The following is a 16,714-nucleotide window of genomic DNA, read 5'->3' as shown; positions in this document are numbered from 1 at the left end:
TTCTAAAGACACTAAAGTTTAGGCAATGAGCGTGCTACCTTGATTCAACCCCTAAAGCCATTTCAGCTTGAACTTACACAGGGTGAAAAGCCTACACGGGAGGGCATGAGTGGCAACTACTCAGGTGTCACAAGTCAGTCTAGCTTAAGTTAAGTAAGACCTAGATTTTTAACTACAGCTGAGGACTCATCGAAGAAACTCAGGAACCATTTCATTCTGCCAAACATTCTCCTTTTTAAATAATTCAGCAGGCATTACAGATGCTGGATGCACCTTCCCAGACGGACAAGATATTAATGTAGAAGGGGTTTGGGCAGGTGTCGTGGTATGGCTGGATCTCTGTCTCCATTCAGTCCGATCAGACAACTTCCCCTGTTCCCTCCAATCCCCCCTTACCTTTTGAGATAGTTTCTCCCATAGAGGATCTGCTGCAGCAAGGTGACCACAGCAAAGGCGCAGATGAATATGAAGAACAAAGTTCTGTTTCCCAGCAAATCTCTGCTCGACGAAGGGTCAGTGTATCCCATCCTTACTAAAAGCTACTGAAGCTCTCCTGGGTAAAATTCAGTTCATTGTTGCTTTTTTGCTGGGAAGCAGAGGGGAACGTTTGCTGGCTTTTCTGGGAGCAATCCAAAGAGATGGTATCCCATTGTTTGGCCCTGCTGCCCCTTCCTTGCCCCTTTTGGGTGCTAGCTCCAGGATTGTGCGCAACGTCTCGCTTCCACGGTAAAGTTTCCAGGAGATTCAGCCGTGGGTAACATCTAAAATCATCTCTCAGAGCTCTCTCAGCGCAGGCAGCCTGTGCTGTGCAGGAGGCATTCTGCTGCCTCTCAGCCTCTCTTGAAAACCCACTGCTAGCAATTATCTACTTCAATCCCATTTTCGTATTCCAGATGGGGGAAGCTGCAAATACACCAGAAAACTGCAGCCAATGGCAAACACAGGACTCCGGCGACGCGCGTTGGAAACACATACTCGTCAGCTCCTCTTTGCTTCTGCTCAGTGATTCCAACAAAATGTGCTTGCAAGGAGACGTGACTGGGGTGTGCTATTACTGAACGAGCGTGTAAGGATCATTAGGATTTCTTTCAGTCCCCTGCAAAATAAAAGAAAAAACACCACAAAAAGCCACCACCAAAAAAAAACCAAACCAAAACAAAAAAGCAAACCAAACAACAGCAGCAATCTGGTCAGGAGAGCTGCATTCTGTGCAGCAGCCTGCCGGCCGTTCCCCGTGCTCCACACTGTAGGATTTGCATGCAGAATGCAGTGCCCGTAGTCAGGCACCACTCACTATCTGGGATCCTACGTTTCCCCCCCACCCCCTGGTTACTCGGCCAGAGTAAGCAGAAGCAAGGTCACTGTGCATCTCTTCAAGGGCAGAGCTCTCAGCTCCTGCATGCTGATTTATTGGAGGCTCTGAGTAGCCTCACAGCCGCAGAGTGGGAGACTGCCTCTCAGTGCAGGCTCTAGGAACCATGCATTTAAAGAGACAAATATTCTGATTGTTCCTCCAGCAGAAACAGTTCCCTTTTCAAAGGGCAAAGCAACAAGACCTCGTCCACAGCCATCAAAACTCCTCTGAAAATCTCCCCATTTTCAGGAGAGGGTCAATTCAGCCCACAGGGGGATCAAGGGGAGTTTTGTTGATGATTTCTCTGGGAGCAAAACCTGTTTATAGCCCTTAGCTTCTTAAAACAAGTTTCAAGCTTTGTCCATGTCCAACTCCTGGCTAGGAGGTTGTTTTGCCCCAATAACAGATGGGAAAAGGATTTTTACAACAAAATGGGGGGGCAAAAACCCTTTGTCTAGGAGAATGGGAAGGGGGTTTTTTTGTGAATAAATTTTCCAACAGTTAAATCAGCGTATGCAAAACGCCTCAGTGTGCCAGCAGCCCAGCTGTGTGGAGCAGCAAACAGGGACTGTTTCTGGACTTTGTCTTGGCTGGAATTTGTGCTGCATGGGCAGAAGGGCCAAAGGTAAGTTTGTGCAACCCTTTTCAATCCAGTTCCTGCAGCCAGGGCTAATCCTCTGCGTGATCTGTGGCAATTTAGGCAAGAAAATCAAGGGCTAAGGCAGGCTTTGCTTTACCTAATTTCAAGCAACAAAAGTAACGGAAGTGTTCAAAGGTAGGAACGTGGTCACCCTGAACCGCTGCAGGCAGGAACCTCTGGAGGATACAAGCCCTTTAGACACCCTTGACTTTGCAGAGAAGCGACAGGGATCCAGACTCTGGTGGGTCCTTCTTGGCCCCTTTCAAAGCTCCCTCATACATATTTGTGAACCCAGCTAAATCCTTCAATTATCACCTGTGCATATCACAGTGGTGATCCCGGGTGAGAGGAAAAGAATATCCAGCCCACTGTCTTGTTCCTGAGAGTGGCTAGTGATGGACACACAGGGAAACAAAGAAGAGGGCAAGGATTTATTGATACTTCCTTGGACACATTCTCTTACCACTTCGTGTCTCAGGATCTTCCCCAACTGGGAGAAAAAACTCCACATAATTTTGGTCAGAAAAATAACTGAGTTTGATGCACTCATTTATACTGTGCTGCAAATAATACACATACCAGGGGACTGCAAACTCAGCAGCAAAAGTAGTTTGATTCCCTTTTGTCAAAGCCATGAGCTCTCTGGCCAAATGTGTCTTTTAATGCTCAGTTAATGAAAGTCCAAATAACACATGAATGTTTCCATCTAGAAACCATATAATTTAGACAGATCTGACCACATAATCTTCTCAGTAGCAGGAAAAGCAATATGGAGATCAGAAATCCCAGGCTGGAACCCCACAAGATATTACCCAGGCATGTTTGTATGGAGAAGCTGAGGGGTAAGGCAGTAAAGGCATATATGAAGGAAAAGGTACTTAATACTTTGATTTGATTATTATTTTTGTTGTTGTTGTTGTTATTATTATTATTATTTTTATTATTACTATTATTATTGATACTTTTGAAAATCCTCTCCAATAAGTTTGTCTCCAGGAGACAAACATTTTACATTAACATGTACATTTACATTAACATCTACATTTTTACATTAAAAGCAAAGTATCAGGGGCACAATTGGGCTGCTTTTTACCTTCTGTGGGCGTGATGCCAGTTTTGCAGATTTTAATATCACCTAGCTTTTGCTGAAAACACTTTTAGCCTTGCTTTCTCTGTTCTCCTCCATGCAAAGTGATTATTTTGTTGAGATATCTATGCTGTAGTGCACCAAACTCTCTAGCTAGAAGCTATTCTTTCTCCTAGGATGATGGTCAGCCTGAGCTGCACTACATAGCTCAGAAGCTCCATGTATTCTCAGTCTTTGATTTTCTGTGTCCTTCTCATCCTTCTCTGCTGCATATAGAGCTGGCCAGAAGATACAGCACCTGAGAGGCCTACGTGCAGGAGAGCTGCACACCTATGGCAAAAAGCAAAGTGCAAATATACATATTACAAGTGGAGAGGGTGTTCTGTGCCATATCTTGTGCAGATAGCCTTTCTGATGTCACATGTAAAAGAAATCTGTGTGCTGCCTTCAGCTAGCACTACAGAAGCGCTGCAGACCTGGAAGTGGGGCAGCTCTGGGCAAGAAACAGGATGCCTATCAACAGATATTCCAAGGATGCTCAAGGTTGCCTGCAGTATTTGTTGTGAGTGAAAACACTCAGACAGTGCATGCAGAAAGGTTGAATGAGCACTCCCAGCACTCATTTCCAGGGAACCTTTGAGAGTTTGACTTATGAACTACAAGCCTGCTTGACAGCATCAGCCCTCTGCAGAGAAAAAAATTAATATATCTTTTAATTATTTGACACCCTGCACTTCAGCAAGCAACAGGCAACAAAAAAGCCCTTCCAGATTTTGAGAAGGACTTGAAGAAAAGGACACTGCAGCAAATTGTGCTGCAAAAACAGTGTCTTGTACAGCACTGACAGCTGGTCACACAGGCATTGACCCTGTGATGGACAATGTAGCTATAAAGGGGCTGGAAACATACATGGAGTCCAGGCCACATCAGACTGTACTCCAGTCAGCATCATACCAGAGCACAAGAACCCACTAAATAACCTCCCTTCCATCACCAGATGATCAAGTATCACTTAACTAGTATCAGCCACCCAAAATACCTCTCAGGAGATGGTGAGGGGAAGATGAATAAGTAGCATGACATGAACAAGCTCAGAAAGGATATTCCTATATCGTTTTTCAGAGTATAGACTTCAGAGGCTAAAGCAAAGGTGGCAAAACAGAACTGCTCAAAGCCTATCATAATATGAAGCTGCCTGAAGCAGTCTGTCTTACGTGTTGCTGGCCTTTACCTGTTGTATGCAAGGTGCTTGCTAAATATCATCAAAGAAAAGAAACTCCTCCAGCCTGAGCAGGCAGGCTTGGAGCCCTCTAACACAAACATGAACATGGCCCAGTGATACCTTCCATAGGGAGCTCATCGTTTCCTCTTAGTCCAAATGAAGCAGAACTGGATTTAAAAAGGGAGAGGGGGGAGGAAGTCAGTAAGTCAATATTGAATCTCAAAGACAAAGAAATCCTGGCTAACCACCAAGACCATGTTTCTGAAGCTCTGCATAAGGAAAGCTGAATTAGCAAAAGGACAAAGCCTGGTAAGAGTCAGACTCTGTTTCTCCTGTGCATGGAACAAGCACATCTCAAAGGACAAAATGTAGCCCTCACTTCTAAGGTGCAGTTTAATGCAAATGAAACAGAGACATTCACTTCTTGGTGGGCAGGTCTGACTGGGAATTTCCTTAAGTCCCTTTCACCTAACTTGTTATTTGAGTCAGTGATTGACTTATTATGCACTCTTAATTTCAGCTGAAAGCCAGGGCACTCAGTGTCTGGGACAGCCAGGATCTGTCTGCTGGTTGTTTACATAACTGAGCGTGTTAAACTCACAGTACTGAACAGGTTCAGAATAAAGCAAAACAGGCTTCATGTTGTTCAGGTTTTTTTCTCTCCTTGCCTGCTCAGCCACTCTCCACTCATCTTCAAGACTGCTAGGCAGATTAAAGAACTCCACACACAGCACAGCAAAATACTGTGGGCTGTAAAAGGTTTTAGTAGAACGCTTTTCCCATGTCATTCTACTAGCTTTTTTTCCTCCACTAAATTAAAATTAAATCAAGTCTATTTACAGTTTCTACAATGCCTGTGTCAACTGCTAGATCCCTGAATTTGCAAAGCAATGGCACACTAGGCATATGCCTGCAAGATTCTGCTGAATATGAAACCCATAAACATATGCTTATCAATATTAATTCTTTTGCAGATATAAAACATGAATTTATTAGCATAATCTAGTGGCTAACACAATGTCTAGTCCCCCATCACTGCCACAAATTTGTATGTCTTAAACTGGGATATTAAAGGAAGCTGAAAGGATTCAGCTAAGATACAAGACATTTATTTCCTCCTGAGTCAGGCAAAGCCAGAAGGAGTTGACAATGGCTAATTTGGCACCAGGCCCACTACCTGTGGAGCTGCCTGAACTAGAGGAGGTGCCCAGAAGATAACATATGGTCTCTACACTGGATGTACATTACATCATCTCTTGAATCAAGACCAGTTCTCTTCCAGTTATTGGTCACATACGTAAGAACTAGGGGAGAAATGACCCAATGCATAAAATATCCCTGTTTTCACACTGCTGACAACATCTCTATTTGGAAAGGAATGAAGTCTTCCTCTGGCTGGTAGGAAGCTCTAATGCAAGGGCTGCCATGGCTATAGTGCTGTACATTGACTGTTACCAGGTCATTTCAGCAGGGCTTGCTAAAATGTATAGCACAGTGCAAAGCTGAGCTGGTCTGGAGGCTAGGCTGCTTTCCCAGTGGCATTTCCAGATTTCTAGAAAATATAGGAAGTTTAGCATGATTGTTATGATCCTGTACAGGCTCACAGCCCTGAAAATAATGGAGAACAATGGAAGCTCAGCTTCTCTGTTGGGAAAAAGAAACAGGAACAGATTTTAAAGGAATAATCTGTTAAAAGCATTAGTTTGATTTTGGAACCCCACATGGGAGCCCTGGGTTTAGCAGCAAAGCAACATGACTGGGACATTGGCAGAAACATGGAGGGATGAAAGGCTTTCCACGGCTGACATTTACCCTCACAACAGGAACATGATCCTGCCTCTATCACAGGCAAGTAGTAACTCCCACCTAGTTCATCAGAACTCAACTTAAAACCTTCTAGTGAAAGCCCGGAAAGTGCTTGGAATCAGTAGCACTCACTTTACAAGTTCAATGGCAGTTGAAAAGTTTTGACAATTCTTTTCCCTGAAAATATTCTAGCATTATCACTACAGTGAACAAATGGTTCCTATGGTCAAAACAAGGATCCCACATTATCCAATGCTTAAAAAACAAATAATAAATATTTCACTAGTGTAACAACACATTTTAACAGCAAAAAAAAAAAAAAACGATTATAATCTGAGATATTAAAAAACCCCAAAAATAAAAGAGGAGACCCTTTCAAATGCCTTCCTTTGGATCTGTGATCTGCCATGAATTCCTGGGTCACCCTCATCTGTATTGTAGCAGTAAACAGAGACCAGTCCTGGAAAAGGACTGTGATAGACACTGAGGCTGGACATTAGCAGAGCCAGTTCTTGCCATGACAGTTTATAATTTAAGTAGGCAAGAAAGGTAGGTGAGAGAGGGATTTGTTAGCCCCTTTGACAGACAGTAGGAATTGGGACTTACAGGTGAAGTTGGACAGCATGCAACTAAGTCAGCTTGCAAACATGTACTAGGATGCAAATCCAAGATGACAATGGTCCTTTTTGCTGACAAAAAAGTCTGGGAGTCCTGATGGGACAACTGGCCACCCACACTGAGAAACTCATCCATAGACAGCAGTTTGAGTTTTGCCAGCTTTATGAATGGGCTGAGGTGGGCAGGGAGATAGAGGGCTGCAGCCAAAAGGGTATTGAAGTGTCTTCCTCCACTTGAAATACTGGCAGTTAAATTAAAATCCTTGTTTGGCTCTTGCAGTGAATTGTCCAGGGCTACGAGTCAGGTAAGGACTTACAGTAAGAAACCCCATAACTGACTCCACTGACAGCTGCTATTTTCCATCTGCTTCCAGAGCTCACTTCTCTCTAGCACAGGACCACTAGTGCAGACTCCTGTCCACCAGCCAGAAGGCTTTGCACATTTATCAGCAGTCTTTGGTGGCAGTGCTGAACTCTTGCTAGAGTGTCTATAAAGGGTTATTTCCTCTAAAAATCTAAAATGGAGAAGCCAGAGTGGTCCCCTATATACACAGCCTGTTATTCATCTCCAATGCAGGGAGCTGCAACAGTGTCTGGCCTGTGGGATCCAGTCCTCTAAAAGCAGGCATTAAAGAAATGGCTTTGACAGGGAGAAACATCCCCAGGAGAGCCCTACTCTGAGGAAAGGGAAGCACAGCATGGCATTTAGCCAGAAAAGGGGTTAATCTGCAGAACATTCCCACCATCATCACCTTTATTTAAACTTTCAGTGAGCTTTTTTATTTACTTCCAGGTGTATCCAGCAGCTTCTCTGGAGCTAAGAAGTTTGTGCGTGGGGTTTTTTTCATGCAGTGTGGGTAGGAAGGTATGTGGGAACTGTAATTCAGTCACTTTAAATCACATGAAGCTGAAGCCTGAAAGGAAAAATAATAATAAATGGTTCAGATTGTCAGGCTCAGTGCAATTTTCAATCAATTAAAGCTTATTTTAGCATGAGGGCAGTTTATTTTTAAAAAATTCTCCTGGCACTTTCATGCTTTCATGTTACTGTGTAACTAGAAAGGTCTTGCTGGGAACAAATTACTCTTGGTAAAGCATTTTCTGAACTGCATTTTTAGTTTCTGTCAAAAGACAATAAATAAGATCCACATGAGTGAACAGAAGCAAGAAAATAGCCAGTGGCAGTGGGAGAGTAAAGCTTTGGACCTGACTAAAGGAGGAAGATAAATCTGGGGCTCAAGCACAGGAATAGTATCATTGTTTGAGCTCAGAGTCTACAAACATCTTCTTCAGTGCCTCTAACTTTCCACCGTGACTCAGTATGTTGGGACATTAAACAGCAAAGAGTCACCAGTGAAGATATTCTACACCAGATAGCTGCTTTTCTTCACAATCAGTTTAAAATTGTGGATCCTCATTTTTGAGATTATCTGGGTTCCTGTCTCACAGATTTGGAGGACACAGCAACATCCACACCAGTATTCCTCTTTTGTGATCCATGCAGCACTTAAGAGGATGAACCATGGTGCCAGATTCATGCTGAAACCTTCACAGGTCTGAAAGTTGGTTAGTTCATGAGGAATAAAAATCATAACTAGTACTGTTGGTGGGTCCTTGCAGTCCATGGGAGTAGCTGGCAAACAAGAACAATGCTGTGAGTTCACCTCCATTGGAATCACAGACAAAATACTTGCTCAATAAAATGGGAAAAAACATGTGAAATGAGTGTGGTTTTTTTACTGTGACAAAGCAATCATGGAGGATAAATGTTCTAGTGTTGCATATTGTCATTATAATCTGATTGAAGTTTTGCTCTAAGGTTTGACAGACAAGGAAATTAAAGGAAAGGTGGAAAGGGTGTGTGAAGACTGTCCCTTTACTGTTTTTTAATCTACAGCTTTCTAGCCTCCCACTTTCTCTTGCTTTTCCTCCTTCAGGCCTGGAGCCATCCCTCACAATACCCTGAGCAGGGTATTTTCTTTTATTTTCTATTTTCTTTTACATTTACTTTTCCCAACAAAAACAAAGCAATAGGGACCTTGAGGCTTTCAGCACATCAGGGAACTATGGCACAATTTTCAGTTTCCCTCTGGCAACTAATGTTCAGGTGCTATTTCCTTGCCTTGGATACCACTACAGGTTTGGCTTGGAAACCCAAGGAATATAGCATCCATCTGCTTCAGGCAAAGAATAAACATGCCTTTTTCCTCAGCATTGCTTCTTCCAGTTGATGAAGCAGAGGAATTGGCTGGCATTGCAAAAATCAGTGCTTTCATGATAACATTATGCTGTAGCACAGGATCTTAAGTTTAGATGGTCACCAACTTCACAGGACTACATACCTTGCTCTGGGCCACACACCTGGTAAATCCCTGCAAGCTCTGACCAGCCCTACACAGGGCAGAGCTTGACTTTGAGCGTTAAATGCATATTTGAACTCGCCAGCTGCTGCCTGGAGCCAGGACAGCACCCTTCCCTCAAATATGCAAGAAAGCTATTAATTCTCCATTTCATGTCTGTTTCCCTTCCTTGCTATCCCCACTCTCTCATCATGGCATATCTGTGCTCCAGAACTTGCATGTTCCTGTTACAAGTTTTATCTTCCCAGCAGCTTGTGAAGTTACAGAGCTACAGAGAAGTTCAGTTCAACAATATCCATCCAAGCTGACATCAAACATCAGCTCCAACACTGCTGGTTTTAATAGGTTATTAATTTAAAAAGTAAGAGACTAAATTAAAAAAATCATTAACTATTCCCTACTTGCTATTTTTGCAGAACACTCCAACATTTTTTAAACATAGGAAAAAAAACACATAAAATCCTAACCTTCCTCCCAGCAGGCCAAAAGCCAAGTTCATCCTTACCCCCATCTCAGGGAAGACAACAGCACTATCACTTGGTGATTAGGTTTCTGCTTAGCTCCATGTTTCACCAGGCTTCCTTCATGACTTGTGGCACAGTGCTGAGATCTCCAAGCTGGCTTGGGAAGGCACAACAGCTCTTCTGGGAAAGCATGGCTGCTTCCAGCACTTGAACTGCGATTTCTGTGTGGTGCTCTGGAGTCATCTACCACTTAGTCAACTCACCTTATATTCCATATGCTGTGCAGATCAGTATCTTCACCCTCCTCAGCATCTCTTCCCTCATTTCTGAACTAGTAATCGTAGCATTTCGTGGCCTTGCAGGTGTATTGCAGGTGTAACAAGGACAACCATACAGAACTTTCCACTTAATGTGTAAGGAAGGCAAAAAAACCTCTTCTGCCTTTTAACATATGACTTTGTCAGTCTGAGGACAGCAAGAGCAGGATCCACCTGACTGGGCAAAGGCTTCCCTAAGTGCTGCCATCCTGAATTACTTGACCTGCAACTCCTTGACATGCCCCAGGATCATCTGGTTAAGACAGACAAGTATTTCACACAGCTCATGGGCACCAGGAAATTTGGTATTAACAGCATTAAACACAGATGTACCTGAATCCTACCATAAATGTATGTGTCTACAGCCCACCAAAACCTTCCATGCAGTCAGCTGAGATTTAGTCAATACACTCCATGGAGACAAGCATTTCTTTTCATCCTAAAGTGAATTTCTAAGCTATGTCAAATGAATCACATCCTCAAAATGCCTTTGTCTTTCCTGACTATAGTAGGAGCTTGGGATGACCAGTTCAGTTGCAGGTATCTGCATGGTAGAGGCCTAAATGCTGGTGAGAGGGTCAGCATGAAAACAAGTTGAAGTTAAAGCCAAGTAAATATAAGGAAGAGAGCAATTGATGTCTCCCTCTTAATATTTAATCTGCCAGAAGTGCCTATATTAATTCCAGTGAAACTGTCATGGAAACTCACATTTCCTGCAGTCACCTGCCACTGAAGAGGGACAAAGCTACAGAATTTAATTTAGATTTCCAGTAATATTCTGGTCCTCTTTTTTCTCTCTCTTAGCTACTGTAGATGATCATCAGCAAATGAATAAAACATACTTTCATGCAAGTGAAACAACATGTGCCAGCTTTATTGCTGGCATTCTGTCCACATGACTAGCACCCCCCTTTGCTTACCCTTTTTCCTACCTCTATTAACCCTCCTCTCACAGTCAAAAGAAAGACAAGCCATGTGGTATTTCTTCCCATCCCCACCTCAGCAACATTAAAAAATTGTCTGGGCTGAGGACGGGGGGGGCAGTTACATCTCCAGACAACGTAAGAAAATCAGATACTTTGAAATACCATTTATTCTAGAACTGAAAGAATTTTAAAAGTAACAAAAACTAAATAATCTGAAACGATTAGGAGGAAATGCCCAGCTACATTGCACACAGTGTTTTGGAAGTCCCTGCCACACGGCGAAGTGCTCAGTGAGATTCAAAATCTTCTTTGAGGACCCATGCAAGAGCTAACAGCACTGACAGCGTCACACATGACGTACTGATGCCCCAGCATCACTGCCTGAGCCACCCAAAAGTGCCTCAGCCAGACTAGTCTGTAACCATCTGGCAGGAAGGTGGTAGACAGGAACAGCTAGCATGACCTGAAGCATTCATTATTCAACATTCCCTTATTGTCATGCCCTTCACTAAGATGCCTGACCTCCAGGTTGCCCCACAGGGACGGCAGGGAATGGCGACAAGAATGTAACACTAAAAAATAATTGTGCTTGCACCATTTGGCCCCTGGATGAAGTCCGAGAGTGAAATCAGGGAAGCTAAGGATTAAAGAGAATCTGCCCTGGTTTTTAGGTTATATTTCACCCTGTGGTCATCTCATTTGGCTGCAGACTAAATACCACCTGCCATGGCAATAACAAATACAGCTAACTGGGGCTTAACTCCTTCATTTGCTACAAACTCTTCAAGAAAAGGAATTAAAATGCCTACAAAAGAAATCTTCATTTGCTGCACCATGTGAAGGTTAGCAGAGAAATCCTCAAACAACAAGCAGCTAACGACTGAGTAAATGCCAAACTTCACAGAGTTGTGCCAGGGATGTATTTGGCCATGTATTTTCATTTGTACATCCCCCATAAAGTTGAATCATCAGGCAAATTCTGCATTAGTGCTTAATCAGAACCTAAGCCATACATGCTTAAATCAAAGGGAGGCAATCTTGATTTCCAAGGGAGGGGGAAGGTTCTAAATCATTTTATTATCAATTCAGACTCCCTTTTATTTATTTATTTAGTTAGTTCTCACAGCAAAATGTACTGTGCAAGTGGCTTTTACCTACTCTCATTAACGTTGATAACAGAGATCCTTAATCCAGCAACTGGCCAAGCACCCACAAGCTCTTCTAAAGCCCTAGGGAAAGCTTAAAGCAATTCTGGGAAGCATCCAATATCATATTGGACTGATAAGTAGAATAGCTATTTCAGGCTTTTTTTCCCCCTATTTGTTAGCATGCTGGATAAAAAAGGCATTAACTAATTATTTTAATTGTACTTTTTGTAGTATTCCTCATGGGACCTGGACTGCAGCTCCCTCAGCATGATCCCATCTGGCTGGGGGATGGGAAACTATTATAAAACGTGTTTTCCACAGAGTGAATAGGACTTTCTGCTGCAGCAGCCTTTATGGGGGTGGGGGAGCTATTGGAAACAGGTGTATTGCCCATAAATGCTCCCTGGTTTGAAACTATCTAATAGACTCCAGCAGGAAAACTTCAAGCAACTACACAGGATCAAAACCAGCCTCTCACCCCTTTTGTTTTTGCAAGGTGGAAAGTATTATATAGTATATATATATACTATATATATATAGTATATATATAGTATATAACAATGATTACTTTTAAAAGAACAAATACCTCTGAGGGGCTGGTGTCTTGAAAAGGTATTTACGACTTTTCAACAAGAATTTTACTAGTTTCTGAAGGAAAAATATTGCCGTTTTTTTGAGCAGTCTTGCAGGCAATGAATTATCATGGAAAAATATGCTGTTAGGAAGGGAATGAAGGAAAATACCCCCACAGAAACCTGAGTAATCAAGCACAATTGGCAGCAAGGAAGGGATAGAGACTGTGCTTTTTAAGTGACATTTTTTAGTGCAGATGAGTTTTTGAGTTTGGCTCCAAGTGACATTGTCAAGTTTTCCCTACTCTCATTCCTGTTTCAGCTCAGGCTCCAGCCTTTTGCAGATGCTTGGTGACAAGTAAGAGGAAAAGTAATTGGGATCTTCATTAGTCCCAGTGAGGCTATCAGTACTAAAAAGCTGCTTTTCCCCTGTAAAATCCTGCTCATGTTAAAGACGAGCTACATCAGGCACTGAGCTGGGTATAAGGCATTCGCAGGAGCTGGTCAGACCCTGTTTTCCAGAGGATCCATGACAACATAACCTCCTGAACAAGGTACTGGGAACCTCTTTGTGTCCAACTCTTTCGGGTGAACCAAAGTGTGAAGCTCCCCCCAACCACCAGAAGTAGATATTGCTCCTTCTCCATGTCTGATGTTGGGGAGTTAACTCCCCCCCCACCGTGTTATTTTAGCTCCTTTTCTGAAAACGTAATAGATGTGCCCAGAGCACAAAGAAAAGGAGCTTTGGGAAACATTCCTGTTTTTTCACTAAACAAATTCTGACAAGTCGAACATCCAAAGTACAACATCTCCCTTCCCCTCTCTGACCTCTGCCTCCCAGCCTGGGGAGGCTGTCAAAGGCCTTTCCTCCTCTCACATTTTATGTGCCCACAGCCTGGTCTGTGCAGTCTCACCACTTGCACACTGCTACCCTGGGGTGACACAGCATCTCCTGACTCTTAAGAGACTAAATTATATCATTTTGGGTAGAGAAAGCATTTTCTTTGACTCTCCTACATAGAATCAAAGGATCATTAAGGTTGGAAGGGACCTTAAAGACCATCAAGTTCCAACCCCCCCTGCCACGAGCAGGGAACCACTAGACCAGGTCGCACAAAACCTCCTCCAACCTGGCCTTAAAAACCTCCAGGGATGGGGCATCAACAACCTCCCTGGGCAACCCATCCCAGTTCCTCACCACCTTTAGAGTGAGGATTTCTTCTGATATGCAACCTAAATCTCCCCTCGCTCAGTTTAAAACCATCTCCCCTTGTCCTGTCACTATCTTCTCTGATGAAAAGCCCCTCCCCAGCTTTCCTGGAGCCCCTTCAGGCACTGGAAGGTGCTCTAAGGTCTCCCTGGGGCCTTCTCTTCTCCAGGCTGAACAGCCCCAATTTTCTTAGCCTGTCTTCATAGCAGAGCGGCTTCAGAACCTTGATCATCTTGGTGGCCCTTCTCTGGACCCTCTCCAACAGGTCTGTACCTAACATCAGCGCAGTTGCTTAACAGAAGTGCAGCATCTCATCTAAGAGGCCTTAATTAAAAAGAAGAAAAAATACCACTTTCTCAAGCATTTCCAACTAGCTGTTCCAGGCTACATTATTTTATAGATATGTTCACGGTGTGCCAGGACAGAATGTTTTTTTTAATGGCTGAAGATAACATGAAGCTGCAGTATCACAAATAACTACAACCTGGCCCATGCTCATTTTTCCAATGGAAAAAGTAAAGCTGTCCTGCTCTCAGCTGCCTGCCTTTCCTGTTGCACTGCTTCTTCCTTGTACAGCGCTAGTGTTTGCACAGATGTCTCGTGACTATCAGAGAGCTAGTTCAGTTTAGAATAAACCCAACACAAAAATAATTTTAAAGGTTAGTTTTCACATGGATCAGCCTCCCAGTCCAGATGCACTGCACAAGCACACAAACATTCCCAGAAAACAGCAGAGGGGATGATACACAGGGGTATGAGTAGGGAAGCTGGAGATTAATTGATGAGAAGGATAGACTGTTCTGACATCTGTGCTGGCTTTTGTCAGCTGAAAGTGTTTGCAAAATGATGGCCTGAATAAGCGACTTGTGGCAGTCTCATGCAAGCCCTGCTGAAATCTCTGGGCAACAGAGCACCATGTCTCTATATTTTTGCACAGCACAGGCTGAATTTCCAACAAAACCAGTCTGTTCAAGTAGACAGAAGCAGGAAGACACGTAACACAAGTGGCCATGACATAAAGCCTAAGGGCCATGAAGAGATGGGGGATTTTAACCACAGGAGAGCTACTGCCTCACTGTGTAACCTTGGAAGAGGCACTTGGCCCCATTTTGCCTTGGCTGGAAAGCTGAGGGGGAACATGTGGGTGCATGGGCCTGCCAACGTGATGCTGTGGCAGAGCTAGGCTTTGCTGGATGCTGTGTAGCTGCTCGTGGGCAATTACATATAAAATCACAACAGTGATGCTAGAAAGCTCCAGGCATCCTCACCAGATTTTGCTGGCCAATAATCCAGCAGAAGGCTGCTAATGGCATCTGATTGCTTTCTTTGTGCTACTGCCATTTAAGGTCACTCTGAAGGACACAGGCTCTTCTACATTTCACAGTGTGAGATTCAGGCAAAATCAGAACCATGGGTTTCAGAGAATGAGTTCTCAAAATGAAAGCAAACAAACAAGATGTGAATTTCATTTTTTAAGTCTACAGCCATGAACTGAAAAGGAATATACTCTTGAAGAGCAAGGAACTCTGTGACATGTCCATTACTAAAAATCTTCATAACAACGCTCTGATGAACCCCACACAACTGCAAAGCTCTACTGGGCTGCAGCTCCTGTGTGTCCACCTGGCATCACTGTAGATGGAAGAGTGCAAAACATCCACCAGGGAGTTCACAACATGCCAGTGTGGAGCAGAAACCTTCAATATGGGTCAGAATGGGATGTGCCAGCACAGGAGAAAGGGCAGGCAGCAGTGTGCTTCACAACATCCATGCAGAGAGAGGACCAGACCTGCCAGCTCCTGCTGGGCAAGCTTTCAACAGCACGAGTTGGTATCAAGCTTAAGGGTCTTTCAGTCCAGCCTTTGGAAGATGACTTGAACCCAATATGTTTATGCAGTGGGCAGCACTGGCTATGGCAGGTTATTATGATTTGTTCCTTTCCATCAAAGATAACAGACACTTCATTAATTGCCTGATTTGAAAAGACCTCTCCCAGCAGTTTAACACCATTAATCTCAAACATTGCTCAAGTGTTGCCCTGACATCAGAGGGTAATAGCACTTTTCTCAGAGTCAGGAGAACCAGCTATCACATTCAGAAAGAGCAAAACCAGAGCCAAGCTAGGGGGAGAGAAGAGGGGCAAGACCCTGCCTGTCCTGGCACTTTGGCAGCTCCTTACAGCCTCAAGGAACGACTTAATCCAACTCCAAATGGTTGGTGAACATCACCATGGCAGGTTAGTTTGCAAAGAGATGTGGCTTCCCTGTAGCTAAAGACAGTGGTAATGTGATTGTGTCACTGCCTGCCTTCCTGTTTGTCCCCAGGAGAGGTCAAGCTTGAAGCCCAGGTTGAACCCTCCTGCCTTGCATAAGGATCACTCTGAGGGAGTAGGTGTAAGAAGCCAGGAGGGCACCTGGAAGTCAGAAGCTCCAGCAACACCACATGAACCAGGCAAACTGAAAAATCCCACATCCCATGGAAGGGCTGCAATACAGGACTAGGCTAGGAACAATGATTCTGCTCTGCCCAGATCCCTTAAAACACACTGAAAACACCTTTTTAAACACTTAAGTTTTTAAAATTATTATTACAGAGTGGTGGAGGTCCAGAGGGAAAAACTGACAAGCTCATTTAGTGAGTCTAACTATTTAAATCAAACAAAATTTTTCAGATGTCTTGAGGTAAAAGGAGGGTCCAAATGATGTACTAAATCCTACCTTCACAAGCACATAGGGCAACAGTGCAGTTGAGAGCAAAGTCTGACTGGAAAAAAGGAGTGAACTGGCCATTCCAATCGCTGCAATAAGCATTCCTGATTAACCACAGTTGATGGTTTTAGAAGAGTAGGTCTGAGGATTATTATTTAGGCTTAAAACACCACCTCACATCTCTTAAATTACTTTGGTTTGTATCATTTAATACTCTGTGTGCTCTTAGGATCAATTCTTAGGCCCTGATTCACTAATGGAAACCTCCACCTCAAGTCTAATT

At 43.5% G+C, this 16,714-nt stretch overlaps 1 protein-coding gene across 2 annotated transcripts in view; it reads right to left on the bottom strand.

Moving 5' to 3' along the window:
- Positions 1-1,413, bottom strand: part of ST8SIA5 (ST8 alpha-N-acetyl-neuraminide alpha-2,8-sialyltransferase 5) — a 50,728-nt gene extending 49,315 nt beyond the window's left edge. The window contains exon 1 of one of the 2 annotated variants that reach the window (XM_051642522.1): positions 397-1,413. In XM_051642522.1, the coding sequence (XP_051498482.1) occupies positions 397-527 (131 nt within the window). In that variant the 5' untranslated portion in view covers positions 528-1,413. The remainder of the gene's footprint in view (positions 1-396) is intronic. The other variant, XM_051642523.1, reaches the window with a different exon arrangement.
- Between the last annotated feature and the right edge of the window lie 15,301 nt (positions 1,414-16,714).

The sequence above is a fragment of the Apus apus genome, chromosome Z (assembly GCF_020740795.1).
Source record: "Apus apus isolate bApuApu2 chromosome Z, bApuApu2.pri.cur, whole genome shotgun sequence".
NCBI classification, from domain to species: domain Eukaryota; kingdom Metazoa; phylum Chordata; class Aves; order Apodiformes; family Apodidae; genus Apus; species Apus apus.
Note: the sequence above shows the minus strand (reverse complement) of the source record. Positions and strands in the feature narration are given on the sequence as shown.